General features: G+C 39.3%; 1 protein-coding gene across 1 annotated transcript; it reads right to left on the reverse strand.

Moving 5' to 3' along the window:
- LOC112184675 (receptor-like protein EIX1) lies at positions 1 to 3,300 on the reverse strand. Its single transcript, XM_040514042.1, is given in 2 exon segments — positions 1 to 2,564; positions 2,567 to 3,300. Coding segments are annotated over 2 exon segments (2,955 nt in total). The 5' UTR covers positions 3,072 to 3,300; the 3' UTR covers positions 1 to 114.
- Between the last annotated feature and the right edge of the window lie 12,872 nt (positions 3,301 to 16,172).

A 16,172-nucleotide genomic window follows, 5' to 3' on the forward strand; every position in this document is an offset into this window, starting at 1 on the left:
AGAAATTGTAGTTTAGTTTAGAACAGAAAAGCTTACAAACTCTTATTAGGAACAGAAAACAACAAGCTTACTCCTAAATGACCAAACACACAAAAAAAAAAGTTTGAAGTAAAACTACTTAAATTTCCTGTGCCCCCGATATTTCCGTATACAAGCAACAATCATTCTGTCAGTGAAGTGGAAATATGTCTTCCTCCAAGACTTGCTGATGATCAAACTCCCACAAACTCCCCAGAACCCCATAACGAAACCGATCACCATGCTGATGATGAAACCCCACATTTTAAAGCCAGTGTCTTCTCCACCTTCATGACTTGGACCCTGAGGAATTCCGCCATTGACTTGGCAATCACGCAACGGATAACCACAAAGAGCGGCATTGCCTTCATATATTGATGGATCAACCAGGCTGTTAAACTGGTTGCCTGTTGGGATTGTCCCAGACAAGTTGTTGTATGAGAGGTTTAGATGATTCAAGAATGTCAATGAAACCATACTCTGTGGAATGGAACCTGAAAGCTGGTTTACTGACAAATCAAGAGTTTCTAGCGACTCCATGCTCCCAATCCTTGATGGCATTACTCCTGTCAGATGATTCATGGATAAATTCAAGGTCCACAACTTTATCAGGCTCGTGAGCTCCCTCGGCATCTCACCTGATAAGTTATTGTTTGAGAGATCTAGGCTATTAACAAGATAGAGAGTGGGATCGAAGTCTTGCACTCTTCCTTTTGCCACCACCTTCAACTTTCCCTGGTAAAGGTATGAGGTATCTTTATCTGAGAATACAGATGTTTTCAAGCCACTCAAGTTACCAACACAGCGGGGAATATGACCAGACAGGTTATTGTGTGAGAGGTCCAATATGTGAAGATTGGAAAGGCCACACAACTGTGAAGGAATGCTTCCGGTGAATGAGTTGGAACTCAAGCGTAAAATCAACAAAGAGAGCATGCTTTCTCCTATCCACGCTGGAATGTTTCCAAAGAACTTATTTTCCCCAAGATCAAGACTCTTCATGCCAGTACAGTTTCTCAATGAAGGAAGTTTGCCTGACAAGTTGTTACTAGAGAGAATCAAGTACAAGAGTGAATCAAGAGAATCCATGGATATTGGAATTGTACCAGAGAGGCTGTTGTTTGACATATCTACAATATACAAGAATGGTAAATTGTTCCAGAAATGAGGAATTTCACCAGACAAGTAATTATTTGAGAGAACCATGGTTGTCAGTAGGCTTAGATTACCTAAAGACAGGGGAATGCTTCCACTCAAACCATTCCTAGAGATGTCTAAATCTGACAAGGAGGGCATCACATCACCAATGTTCGAAGGAATTGGCCCTGAAAAGAAATTATCCCTGAGGTCCAGCGATGTAAGGTTTCTTGACCAAAGTGGGAGGGGGCCCTCAAACAGGTTTGAACTCAAATCAACAGTAGCAGGGTAGCTGAACCTTAGCGAGTTAGGCACCTTGCCGCCTAGTTGATAATTGTAAGCAACATCTAGTTCATCCAATAACAAATCTAACTGCCAAAACCAATCTGGTATGGTATCTGCAATCTTAGCATTATTGAGGACCACCGTGACAAGCTCAGTCTGATTTCGAAGCCATGCAGGAAATTTGGGACCCAGTTGACATGATCTAAGGTTCAAGAATCTCAATTTGAAAGGAGGTATCCAATTAGAACTAATGTTGAAAATTAGGGAAATGTTTGGGGAGGCTTTCTGGATTGACACGTCTTTTAAGCTTCGAAGTTTCAGAAAATGAGCTTCTGTTACAACACCTTCCCATGTGTTTTCAGATAGATCTACTGCAACGAGTGATGAGAGCTGCCCAAAACTTTCTGGGATGACTCCACCCAGTTTATTTCTTGCAAGGTAAAATTCCTCCAAAGATGTCAAGTTTCCAATAGATTCTGGGATAGAACCCTGAAATGAGTTGGACCACAACGTGAGGTATCTTAACTTCTTAAGAAGTCCCAATGAATTAGGCAAATTTCCTGTCAGACTGTTATAACCTAAATCCAACCTCTCTAAGCTGCTGTTTGTGCATATAGACAAACTATCAATGAACTCAGTTATCTCACCAGTAACTTTGTTGATTGAAAGTTTAAGAGATTGCAAATCGCATAGAATTCCCAAGTTTCTTGGCAACTGACCTCTGATGTCTGAATTCTCTGACAAATCAAGGTTCTTCAGATGAGTCAAACTCCCGAGTGTTTCTGGAAGTTCTCCATTGAGATTGTTCCGACTTAGGTCAAGGTTGACTAGTTCAGTCAGATTGAACAACCAGGGAGAAAGTGTGGAGTTGAAACCATTGGCAGAGAGGTCAAGAACCAAAAGTGATGTGAAATTGATATGATGAAGAGAAGGTGGAAGGATGGAAAGTCCACAGCCAGGCAAATGCAATTCAAGAAGTGAAGGGAGCATATTAACAGTGGGAAGCCAATATGGTGCAGCCTTGGTAAGGTTTGCTCCTCCCAAGTTAAGAAACTGTAAGGAAGAAAGACTGGAAAGCCATCTGAGATCACTCTCAACAGCATTATTACTGAGATAAGATGAAGCAATTTTGAAAGGTTTCCAAGATTGGCGGGAATTACTCCACCAAATGATGCACCAGATAGATTGAGATATGTTATTTTTTCTAGTGATCCAATGAAACTTGGAAGTTCTAGACCTCCAAAGTTATTCATGCTCAAATCCAAGTAAACCAAATCTTTCAAAACAAGCAATGAAGGATTGATCTCACCTCCTAAAGCAGGGAGTGTTCCATCATCACTCTCCGAAACATCTACATACGGGTTGCGAAGATTAAGGCTGTCCACGCGTCCAGTTGTCTTGTTGCAGCCTATACCTCTCCATTTGCAGCAATCTACTCCAACCCAAGATGAAAGCCGGTCTGAAGGATCAGTGAGTCCCTCTCTGAGCTTCAGAAGGGCTTTCCTCTCGATATCCATACAACCCACATTAGCATCTGCACTGCAGAAACCAAGTGTGACTGTGTCAAGGTATGAGGTTCCTGACAGTAGTAAAAGTGAAAGAAGCAAGAACGATGCAGTACTGTGTCCCATGCTTCTTGCGTTCTTATGATGGTATATAGACTAAAAAGATATCTGTAATAACCGTTCCTTTCCAATCATAATGGAACTACTGTAGTTAAAAGGAAAAAGTGGCAAACACCACTTTCTGATTTTAAGGACTAAAACTCGGGCTTGTTTGTTCCTGTTTCAAGCATGATTATCATGCTCTGCATCTCTCTCTCACTCCCTCTTTTCTCGTCCGAAAAACAGAGCATCGGCTCTCACCTTTCTCTCTTGCTCCACCGGCCACCAGGCAGCACCACATCACCTCCCACACCTTCAAGACGATCGTGCGCAGCTGCAGGAGGCGGCCTTGCGCTGCAGAACCACCGGAGACGGCGGCGGAGGCCGAAAAACCCGTTTTTGCTCCAAGCTTGATAACTCGAGCTACCGGCCACGAAACCTTCCCAAACTTCACCCACAGGTTCGCCTTGACCTTCTGAAGCTCCCAGAACCTCCCTTTCACGGCGGCGCTGCCTCTGGACGCGGCTGGAACTCGAACCCGGTTGCACCGAAAACTTCGATCAGGTATATCTCGAGTTGTAGAGCTTGGTTTTGATTGATTCTTGAACCAGTGTGTTCACCATGATGTTCTTAACAACTTTATAGAAGGGATCGAGGCCTGAGGTTGCAGTTTTTACGTCGAACTCGGAGCTCGCCGGTTTCTGGGTTTTTCCGGCCAACCCGACTGTTTGAGGTATTTTCTATCCCTTCCGGTCATTTTCAGCTTACATGCTAGTTAGGAAAGTCATTGAGCTTGATGAAACGGAGCAGAGCAGCCTGGCCCCGACACCATTGGTGGTGGTCGGCGGCGGCGCTGCCACTAACTCCGGCGGCCATTTCCGGCCACTTACGGGGGTCACAAGGACAGTTTCTGTACATTTTTTTGATTCTATACTTCGATACGATCATTTCGATATATTATGCGCAATTTTTCGATATCGTATGATTTAGTTGTGAATTTTACGATTTCGATCGATTTCGATCGTTCGATTTATGATCTGTGAAGATCAGACCGTTGAATGGACTTGAAATTTAAAGATGTTGCTCGTATGACTGTACCGATGACTTTGTGTGGTCACGGGCGAAGATCCGACCGTTGGATCTTCGTATAATTGTGAAATTGTGTTTTGGAAGGCGATTCGTGAGAATCTGACCGTCGGATTTTCATATAAATCTGTGGAGATGTTATTAAAGGCGATTCAGGAAGATCTGACCGTTGGATCTTCGTAATGATTTTGGAGGATGATCCTAATGGCGATCCGTGAGGATCCGACCGTTGGATCATCATATAATTTCGATCCGACCGTTGGATCGTTTTTATTTTAGGATCCGACCGTTGGATTTCCATGTATGTGTGGTTTATGAATGATTCCTAAGTTAAGATCGTGTTTGATTAGGTGATTGACGGTTTTTACTTGGGCGAGCGAGTTTGGTGTGATTGTATTAATTTGAAGACGCAGCGGGATTATCGAGGTGAGTAAATCGCACATGGTTCAATTACGAACCGAAATTCAGTGATTTTATTTAATTATGAAATTGTGGAAATTGTTTTATGAAAATAAATATTTGTTTTAAATTATATGGACTTGTTCGACTACGGTCCATAGGTAAGTAAAATGAATTTATTTATAAAATGAATTTTTGTTTTAATGCATGTGAACTAAGGTGGTGTTAGTAATCATTCCTGAGGGAATGACTTCATATATAATTATTTATGTGGAATAAATATTGGATGGTGTGATATTGGAGGAAGTATTGATATGGTTAAATGAGTTATTATTCGAGCATTACTCTTTTGAAGATATAAATTATCTTATAAGTTGAGTTGAGTATGAGAAAGAGTAATTGAGTAAAGTGTGATAGTTGAGTCGTTGAGATGAGAAAAACTGTTATCGTAAAGGTGAACCTTGGCTAAGGTGACACATTACGATTCAGTTGAGGAGTCGAGTGAATTGAGGCAAATATTATCGTAAAGGTGAACCTTGGCCAAGGTGACACGTTACGATTCAGTTAGAGCTCTAGTCTGTCTGCCTTGTGTACTGCATGGGGGATAACCTCGAGTTATCGTATGCCCATTGAGTACACTATACTGCTAGGGGGATAACGTGAGTTATCGCATGCCTTAGAGTATAATATACTGCATGGGGGATTAAAATAAAAATCGCATGCCCATGAGTATACATTTGTGTATTAGAGAGAGAACGTGTAGTTGTGGTGTCGTGGTCATTGTGAGATGTGAGTTGACTGATGTTTGAAGTGACACTGTGCACTTCAATGATTTTGCAAAGGAAGGAAAATGCTTGAGTTGATTTTATGCCTGAGTTGCTTTTGTCATTTTAAATCGTGCAATCCTTTCGTTTACTCATACGGGCTGTCAAGCTCACCGGGTTTGTATTGTTGCAATCCCGGTACACTATTCAAACGGTGTAGCGGGTAATCCTACAGGTCAGGAGAACCAAGGCGGTGATCGGGCTGCTTAGAGTGGTGGCACTTGGGTTACAACATTTTGTGAGGTTTGTTATGCTCATTTAGAGCTTACAAAATTTACGTTGTAAGAGTGAGTTGTAATAATTAACTCGAAGTTTTCGAGATTTGTATTTTGAGTGGTGTGAGGCATGATTGTTCTGAAAAATTTTCAGAATGTATAAGTGTTTAAGTTTGTTTAATTCATGTTTCGGATTTTGATTGTGTTATTCAAAATTCGGGGCGTGACAATATCTTTGCAAATATTCAAAAGAGTCCTATATATACAGAACCAATGCAATTCATAGTCGAGAAAATGATTAGAAGATGAGGACTACCAAACCATTGATACTGACATTCACCATAAAAAATCGACACCATTGTCCAATTCCAAGGTTTTGGAAGTTCCATTAGGGGGGATTTTATAAGACCTAAATCATGGAACCTGCCGTGAAGCAAAGACTTCCAAGTCATTGTGATGCCGACCCAGACATCGGAAATACGATATATATAACCTGGGGACATTTTCAACCTTATTAATCAAATATACATTTTCGACCCATATGTTTGTCTTGTTCGTAATAAGTAATACATTCAAATGGAAAATAGGTCTATTAGTCAATGGAAACAAGGCTACACTGTACAGAGCATAGACCAGACCCTAGACATCCCAATCCTGGCCAAGGTTTTAAATATCGGTATTTTCATATGTATCGATACTTTGAAAAATGGTGATATCGGAAATATCGGGGATACAGGGTAACAAAATGTCATTTTTGAAAAAAGTCAATTTATTAGAAATTTAGAACTACATATAAATACATATGAATGTCAACTTCATTTACATCCAAAAAGAGACTCTAGGCGGTTGAAAATCCGCTCGCTGGTCTACGAAAATGCAATAATCAGACCAAGACATATGACTCAAATATGGCTTTATCTGCAATGTCATGCATATATGGTTCCTTGACTTCCTTCTGCAATGTCATTTGGCCTCATTTGAATAATTGAACCTTTATGGCTTTATCTTCTTTCTATTATTCAACTATAGAGTTACAAACATAGTCACAGACTACATAGTACCAAATCTTTCACACAGATTTGCATTTAGACTTTTAGAGAATTACTTCTCACCCAAAATCAAGGATTCAAATTTCGGTTTCGGTACTTCAAATTTAAGGAAATTTCAGAGAAAGTTTCGATTTCGGTGGAAATTTTAGTTAAATTAAAGAAATCACATTAATTGCATTTATAAAATGATATTTTTGAATGGAACTTTTACATAGACTAAACTAATCTATAATAAACCTATTTACAATGTAACCTCTATAAAATTATACATTATAATAATATTGTAATATTTAATATGGATGAATAATTAACTAGTATTGTAGTATGTTGCTAAACTATAGTGTTTTTATCTATGTGTAATTATAAATGTGTTGTATATTGATAATGTGAATGTGATTTTATTTTTTATTTTTTATTTTTATGGTTGGAATCCAGTGAGAGGCTTGGTTATCAAAACTACTACAATGTGATTCGATTTAGCTGGTTGAACTGCTTCCATTTAGTATCATTCAATAATGCTCCCAAATTTCGACTTGATTTTTCTTTAAGTCTCATGAACTAACTTCATTGTTCAAAAAATTATTTATTTTCTTTTTTATTTAATATTTTATTTTACTATTTACCATATTGCCACTCAATTATTAAAAATTAACATAAGATCTAAGACTTTTACTATCTTTTCACAATCAAGGTGGGTTCTCTTAAATATAAATAGAGAGATATAGATAAGTATTGGTTGGTTCACTAGGTTGCTCTTACGTCTACATTAAAAATGAGTATGATGTTTTAATCAACTAGTCAAAATGGGTTCTCTTAAATATAATATAGATGAGTCTTGGTTTGTTGCTGTTACATCTACATTAAAACGAAGTATGATATTTTAATCATAGTTAATAATTTTTCATATTATACGTGAATAAAACATGTTTTTATTTTTATTTTTATTTTTTATAAAATTAAGTAATTCAACGAACTAATTGATAAAATATCTGAATAATACAAGTATGTATTTTTCGTATACTATAAACGTCCTGTTTATTACTAACTATCGTTTTAATCAACCATATCATATACCTAATCGAAAAACTATATCATGTATATAATCGAAAAAATAATATCAGTAATGTATTCAAATAACTTAATCTGTAGACTATTTCAAAGAAAATGAGTGAAGCCTATTATTTTTAAGGAAGTCCATTGAAAGAAAATTCCCACACAATAGTCCACCATCTTAATTTGGACGTAAATAATTGGGCAATTGTAGAACAAATCCTCCACAAGATATTGATTAATTCATGGTCAAAAAATGTTGATTGAGACACTTGGTAATACTACGATTTTTATTTTTACAATTAAGCTTCTTAACACACTCTCGTTCCACCATTTTTTCTGCATACCTTCCTCAGCAAGTGGGGGACCGTTTTGGCTCTTATAAATGCAGCCGAGAGGCTTTATAGTCTTCACAAGCATTTCAAGTTCTTTCATTATTCTCAACTGTGTGTTGGTTGGTTGCTGTTACGTCTACATTAAATAGGAGTATGACATAATACCAAAACCCCATAAATGAAAATGAACAATTACAACAAAAAGAATGTCATAAAAAAAAAAGTACAACAAAAAGAACGTAAAAGCTACTACAATGTGGTTCGATCTAGCTGGTTGAACTGTTTCCATTTAGTATCATACAATACTGCCCCCAAATACATGAATTTTGAAAATGATTTTGGTACTTCATCACATGGGTATTGTATGTATGTTGATCTCTTTCCACATGCAATCCATATATCGGATATTGTGAAATTACTCAATATGGTGTTTCATTTTATGAAGCATACGACATTTGAGACAAAGCAAAAAAAATGAATTATGTTGTCACTACAACAGAAATGCTAATTTGCTAGGAACAAATTTGTAGCTGAAAATTGAGATTTTTTCTCCGTAGTGTTTTCGCGAGGAAAATATTTTGGTCACCAGTTCCTTGCGGTAGGCTGGTCAAGAAAAGTTTCCACGAGAAAAATACTATTTCCTCGCCAATCCCTTTTCGCGATGAATATCTTTTTTTGTCGCCATTATTCTTTAGCTACAATTTTTTTCTTCGCCTAAACTCATACTTTTTTCTCACTAAAGATTTTTGAAGACAAAAAAATAGTCGTTAAATATATTTCCCGATAAAATAAATTTAATCGCTAAAGTATTATTTCCTCGCTAATGATATGTAAATAATTTAGAAATTATAAATATTGAAAAAATTGAAAAAACGTTTTTGTCGTTGTAGGTATATTTTGGCAAGGAAGTCTTTCCTCATTATAAGCAATCTTTAACCAGGAAATTTATTTTCTTCCTTATATGTATCTTGTATGAGAGAAAACTATTCCTCACCAAAGGTACTCAATGACGAGGAAATTTACATTTGTCGATGTAGATTATATGGTGTATTCCTCGCCAAAGGTACTCAATGATGAGGAACTTTACATTTGTTGATATAGATTATAAGGTTTATAGCGAGGAAATTTACTTTTGTCGTTGTAGGTTGTATAGTCTGTAGAGAGGAAATTTATTTTTTGTCGTTGTAGGTTGTATAATCTATAGCGAGGAATTTTACTTTTGTCGTTGGAGGTTGTAGTTTATAGCGAGGAAATTTACTTTTGACGTTGTAAGTTGTATAGTCTATAGCGAGGAATTTTACTTTTGTCGTTGTAGGTTGTATAGTCTATAATGAGAAAATTTACTTTCATCGTGGTAGAAACTATATTCTATAAAGAGAAAATTTACTTTTGGATAAATTTCAGTTTAGAACCCTGTGGTTTGGGGGTAACATCATGTCAGTCCCTGCTCTTTCAATTTGATCAGCAACACCCATGTGCTTTTAATTTCAATCAGCAGTGCCCAAATTTTGACTGTTCCGTCCAATTTGAACGTTAACTTTGACTGGATTGACAAAGTAAAATTTGGACGGAACAATAAAATTTGGGCACGGCTGATTGAAATTGAAAGCACAGGGGTGTTGCTGATCAAATTGAAAGAGCAGGGACTGACATGATGTTACCCCCAAACCACAGAGTACTAAACTGAAATTAATCCTTTACTTTTTGTCATTGTAAGTTGTATAACCTATAGTGATGAAATTTACTTTCATCGTCGTACATATTATAATTTTTAACGAGGAAATTTATTTTTGTCGTCATAAGTTGTGTATTATTTTCATCGTTATACATTCTATAGCCTATAGCGAGAAAATTATTTTTCGTTACAATTGATTGCTTATTACGAGGAAAATGTTGACAATACATATGGTTTTGTCACCGATTGTTCTCTATCATATTACATGAAAATATTTAAAACTAATTGAAATAGTCAAACCAATAATAAGTCTCATAATAATAAAACCAAAGTAACAATCAAAGTGTTTCATAACATAAGGAGTAACGAAAATAGTCTAAAACTAATAACAAAATCAAGATGATCTAAAAAATTATTGCTCCATGTTTAAGTTCTCTAATAAAGATACTAACTTAATGGATGTTACCTGGAAAAGTTAGCCATGAACTCCTCAAACTTTTTGGCTTGCTCCTCCAATCTTTGGATCATCTCATTTTGTGCATCAATCTTTTGTTGTTGAGTCCCTACAAGGTGTTGGGTCTCTTGAAGCTGTTCTTGCAACTCTTTGTTCTTTTCAGACATTTCATTTATCGACGAATGAGAGACCCTTGATGGTGGAAGTTTAAGGCCAAAACCACAACCCTTGATGTAGCCTGATTTGACTCCGAGGACTTTTGCACAAATTTCATCATCTGTCATTGTCCGAGTTCCATCAGGTTGAGTTGTCTCAGTTCGCATCTTAATCATTTCATCCTACAATAAAAAATATATACAGTTAGATATGATATGTAATTTCTCAATTACAACCTAATCAATTTAATCATATTTAGGGAATTTATATTAATTTCACCAATGATCATGGTCAACATATATACATTATAGAACTTTTGTCCATACGTATGCATCGTTAACAAGTTACTTACCCACTTTGCTTTTGCTCCCAAGTCCCGACCTTTTTTAGTGCTTTTGTACTCTGTTTCAAAGCGATCAATTGCACCTTACTTCTCTCCAGTCTGTGCTACCTATTGCATTCAAACATAGTTTTTTAACATCTACAAATATATATTGAAGGTATTGTTCAAGTAAATCATTATTTGTGTGTCTGGCCCAAACTCTAGGTTACTTGACCTAGTGGTAATATGGTTTAATTAGAATGATCTAGATATTCCTATTCAATGTATGATTACCTTTCCTTATATGATTCAGATTCTATGCATTGTAATCCTCTATATAAAGAGGCCCCTATTATCAATGAGAACATACAGCAATTCTCTCTCAAATATCGTTTCCCTAAGACATGCTATCAGCACGAGCCCTAACCACAAAAACCAAAAATCAAAAACCAAAAACCTGAAAATCTTCGACGCTGCCGCAAGCACCTAGCCCACGCTAGCCGCCTCACCACCATTAAGACTCACCGCCGCTTCTCTCCTGCAGCCTTGACGCACATCTGCTGCCCTGCAGCATCCTTCTCTTCCTAGTTTCTCCTCTCGTTCCTGTGCATATCAGTAAGTTTGCAAGCCCCGAAACGTTTAGTTCGGAACTTCAGATGAAAATTATTCCTTCATCAAAGTTGTTCGCCTCTGTCTATTCTATCTGACCTCCAAATTTCATCCCTATGGGAGCAGTTTTGAGACCTGTACACCAATTAGAGTGGGAGCTGTTCAGAAGCGAATCTGCTCCGAATTTCAACAAGTTTGATTCACCTAGGACTGAAGCTCGTCTGCAATCCCACAATGAGGATCGAATACGCTCTGCAATCCTAAGAGGTATGGTTTACTAAAAGTTCCCGCTTTTGAAGTTTTTTATTCTCTTTTGCTTCTTTTTCTCGGGGACTTGCAACCTCCCTTCTTCTACCACCCTTTCTTCATCATAGGAGAGACCAAATTAAGCTAAACTGTGGGGGTTCGTGCTCACTCCAAGTTTGGAGCTTGTAGAGTCCTCCAAACTTAGAGTTTGTTGAGAAGTTATGATCGACCACAAACACATCATTGTTTCGATCTAATCCAATACCTCTTGGAATCGAATTTCTTGGAAGCGACTAAGCTCAGAAATTCCTTATTTCTTGGAAGCGACTATGCTCAAAATTTTTATATGTTTTCATGGTAGCCTTTTCGCTCCGAAACTAACCCTAATTTCTTGTTCTCTTTCAGGATGAGTAACCTGAACAAATTGGACTTTGCTCCATTGGGAACAACTGGCTCTGGATATCACAGGTGGGTTCGTGATGTCCTCCAACATCTCAAGGTCGATGGAATCCTGGATACGATTCTCGAGCCTAGCTAGGACGTGCTAACAGTTGAGCAAGCTCTAGCTTTGGAAGCAAATAGAGCAGTGTTAGAGGCAAATAAGGCGAAAGCCATCATCCTAATGACTCGTCATATGGATGATTCGCTCCAGTATGAATGTATAAATGAAGAAGACCCCAGAAGGCTGTGGGTCTCATTCGAAGAAAGGTTTGGCAACGTCCGTGACTCCTTGCTTCCTGACCTAGAAGTGAGATGGCATAGCCTCCGCTTCTGTGATTTCAAGTTAGTTCTTGACTACAACTCGGAAGCACTTCGCATTAAATCCTTAATGGAATTCAGTGGTAAGGAGATCACAAATGCGATGTTGATTGAGAAGACTCTCTCTACCTTCCCCGTCTCTGCATTGATGGTAGCTAAGAACTATCGAATTGATGTCAATGCTAGACGCATCACAAGATTTCATTAGCTTATTAGAGCCATAAACGTAGTTGAAAAGCACGACAACATAGTTGTGAAGAACTATAATTCAAGATCCGTGGAAATGGAGCATATTCCGGAACCCAATTATAGTTTCGCCCCTAAGAGAGGGCGCCAAGAGCGAAACCCTAATCTTAGGGATACTTCTGGACATCCTAGTCCATATAATTGCTTCACTTGGGAAGGTAATCGCCAAAATAGGTGAACACGGAATCGAAGAGGTCAACGTGGAAAGAGAGGGGGAGGCAACGCCTCTGGCCATGTTGGTGGCGCCACCAACACTAAGAGCCATCTAAATGACGCTTTTAAAGTGCCTCAATCAATGGAGCTTGAGTAAAGAGATGTATGTTCTCGATGTGGAGTGTCTGATCATTGGGCACACATTTGAAGAGCTCGTGAAGAAATTGTCACCGCCTACAAAGCATATTGTGAAGCAAGAGAAGCTCACTATATGGAACAAGAAGATCAAGAAGATGATCGAGAGTGAAGGATTGAAGACTGTTTGGCTAGGATTAATAGATCGCCAATTCTGTTTAAGTCTTTATTTTTCCAAGAGATGTAATAGGCAATTGCTATATATTCTTGTAGTAGATGCCAATGATTTAGTCTTTCTTCAAAGTAGGCTCACCCAAAGTAAGTGTGATGTCTAGGAAGGTTCTGAGATTAGTGGTACTTAAGCGAGCTTTGCTCCACCGACATCTCTCTTCTCACCTGGTCACATTTATTTTGGAATTACCGAAAGAAGTTAGATGACTACCATTGTTTTGCATTGGCTAGCGTTTTGGATTAAATTTTCTTTGATCAAAGAGACAATGATGTAACTCCGTTGGCTTATGAATAAAATTTTGAGTTCTTCTCATGATGACTCAATTTTGATTCTGAGCATATTTCTTTGTGACTACGATGACTGGTTCATCAATATTAATTCAAGGAAATGGAATAGCCTAAGTTCCCCTTGCCAAAAGGCACCTTGATCACTGTCACAGAAACTCTCTACGCTCTTAGGGTAAATCTTACCCTATGAATAGCAAACAGATTCCATGTGAAAACGCATGTAGAGAATGAAAATGAGTTCCTTTGCAATACCTCTAACGATTGTGAACTGTTGGGAGACATCATTGAGTGTGAAAATATGTGCAAATTTGTGAGATGTTCCCTACTCCCAAGTATAGGAGGTCAAGTTTTAGTAAAGGGAAAAAGTAAAGAGTATCGTACCCAAGGGATTGAGTAACTCTACCCTACCTAGATCACCGCGAAAATAAACCAAGAAAACACATGCAAAGTCTACATTTTTACAAGTTCAATAGTTTTGGCCTTTTGGAAGCCTAACTACCAAAAGTGATATTAACAATGGATAGTAGTGAATCGGCTTTTGAATTAATTTTAACTATATTAAAATTAAAGTGCAAATAAAGCAAAATAAACTAACAAAGTGTAAGAGATTTGATCAAATGAGATAAAAGGGATTGTAAGGCATCACACCTAACCTCCTTTGTGCATGTTAACGTTTGGTGACCGAGGGGGTCTCTAGTTAGCTTTAGAGAGAGAGAGAATGAGAGAATGACACGAGATGTATAATGGTTCGTCTCCCGCCTTAGCGGGAAACTACATCCACTTGAATGTTGTACTAGTGTGTTGAGCCTTGCGGCCCAAGTGCATTACAAAGTGTGTAATGGAGTTGGATTGTGTTTAAGTGGGAGGAGGCATTCCTTTTATAGGTGAAGGAAGCCATCTCCTTTACATGGTTTTCGATGTGGGACAAGCAACAACTATTTATAGTCTAGAAAGCCTATTTGTGAGGGCATGTTGGCAAGGCCGGGAAGGTGGCTTCCCGGCGACGGATTTGCGACTTCCGGATACCGTAGCGTAGCTTGAACATAGGGCTACAAGATGCATGTCTCGGTTGGGCCTCACCATGGCTTGTGGGTGTCTCAAAGAGGGTGTTACTTATGCTTGGTGATGTAGTAAATACTCCATATTGTTGGAGGTATGTACAAGTCCCCGAAGTCCCCAAGTAAGAGGAGCTTCTTGGTTGGGGAGTTATAATCATGAAGTTACCAAGCATAAGTAAGCGGGCGGTACGGAGCCCCTACAAGTCCCCGAACTCCGTAAGCAAGAAGGGACTCGTAAACCTGCACAACAAAGACAAAAAACAGGCATATGTAGAATGCTCGTTGCATTGGGCAACAAATGTGAGTTGCATTGATATGCGTTGGCATATATGAGCGTAATAGTGCGCATATAGTCGTGTGAGCAAATGAATTGCATATGATAAATGCGTGACGCGCGCAAGGAGACGAACGAGGTCGAGTTTGACGGGGTTATGCTCGCGAGATGCAAGTTGCATGAGCGCCGCGGAGGTATGCATTTGTAACTCATGAACGATGATCGCGAGTACGGTTGTGTTTGTTTGGTTGTCTCTCGTATTAATGGAACGCGAAAAGAATTTGATTTGTCGCAATCGGTAAACGACAAATGAGAGAAAAATTCAATGTTCCATTAACGTGTAGTGTGTCGAGTAGACATGAGTGTAAAGCTCGAGGATTGCCGGGAAAGCATGAGCGGAAAGCTAGGGGGTGCCAGGAAGGCATGAGCGGTAAGCTCGGGGATGCCGGGACGGCATGAGCGGAAGCTCGGGGGTGCGGGGAAGGCATGAGCGGAAAGCTCGGGGGTGCCGGGAAGGCATGAGCAGAAAGCTCGGGGGTGCCGGGAAGGCATGAGCGGAAGCTCGGGGGTGTCGGGAAGGCATTAGCGGAAGCTCGGGCGGTGCCGCTGAGGCACGTGCGTGAAAGCGTGGCGGTGCCGCTGAGGCACGAGCGCGAAAGCATGGAGGTGTCGCTGAGGCACGTGCGCGAAAGCGTGGCGGTTGCCGCTGAGGCTTTAACGGGTAGCTCGAAGGTGATGCCCTGAGGCATGAGCGTGACCGTTGCTAATTATGCTGGGCTGTATGTACAAGTCCCCGAAGTCCCCAGTCAAGGAGGGTGTTCTTGCGGGTTAATACCAAAGCATAGCTTTGTGCCGTATATCAAGCATAATTAGTGCGAGTGCGTCGTCCATCTAGAATTGGTTGGAGCGAACGCTTTTGCCCTTTCGGGTGGCCCTTGCTAGGCCTGCCAGGGAGTCCCCCACTCCCCAGCCACGACGGACCTCCGGATGGTCGGTAAATTGTTTGTTGAGGGGGAGCTGCACGGAGCAGAGGGTGTTGGGTAGCGAGCCCAATCTTTGGTACCCAAGCGTCGGGGTTAACTGCCGGATCAATGGCTGCCGTAGGCTGTGTTAACTAGTCCCTTGCTGTTTTCTCGAAGGAGAAAAGCTTGACTGCAATGCCGCGTAGCGGTCATTGTTATTATGAGGCGTTGCCTTACCGCTTGGCGGTTGGTTAAAAAATGATAAACACATAGAGCAAGTAATAAAATTTTGTTTGAGTGTCCCATACTTATTTAATTTTGCAATTAAAATAGAAGCATGGCATATGTGTATAGCATGTACTTGTAATGTGGATGCTAATATCATTTTTGCATTTTTGTAGATATGCTAAAGGATCATTGAGATCGGTATGTGAAGCATGGCATATCTAGCATGTGAGGTCTAGAAAGTGTTGCCAAATCTACGAAATGTTGTTGGCATGCTTAAAAGTTTATGGAAGCATGTAAAAGCATATCAAGTGTGATATTCTATAAGCATGCTTAAAAGTAGTGAAAGCATGTAACGGCTCTAATTGCGAGAGCGT

This window comes from Rosa chinensis, chromosome 2 (genome assembly GCF_002994745.2).
Source record: "Rosa chinensis cultivar Old Blush chromosome 2, RchiOBHm-V2, whole genome shotgun sequence".
In the NCBI taxonomy this organism is placed as follows: Eukaryota; Viridiplantae; Streptophyta; class Magnoliopsida; order Rosales; family Rosaceae; genus Rosa; species Rosa chinensis.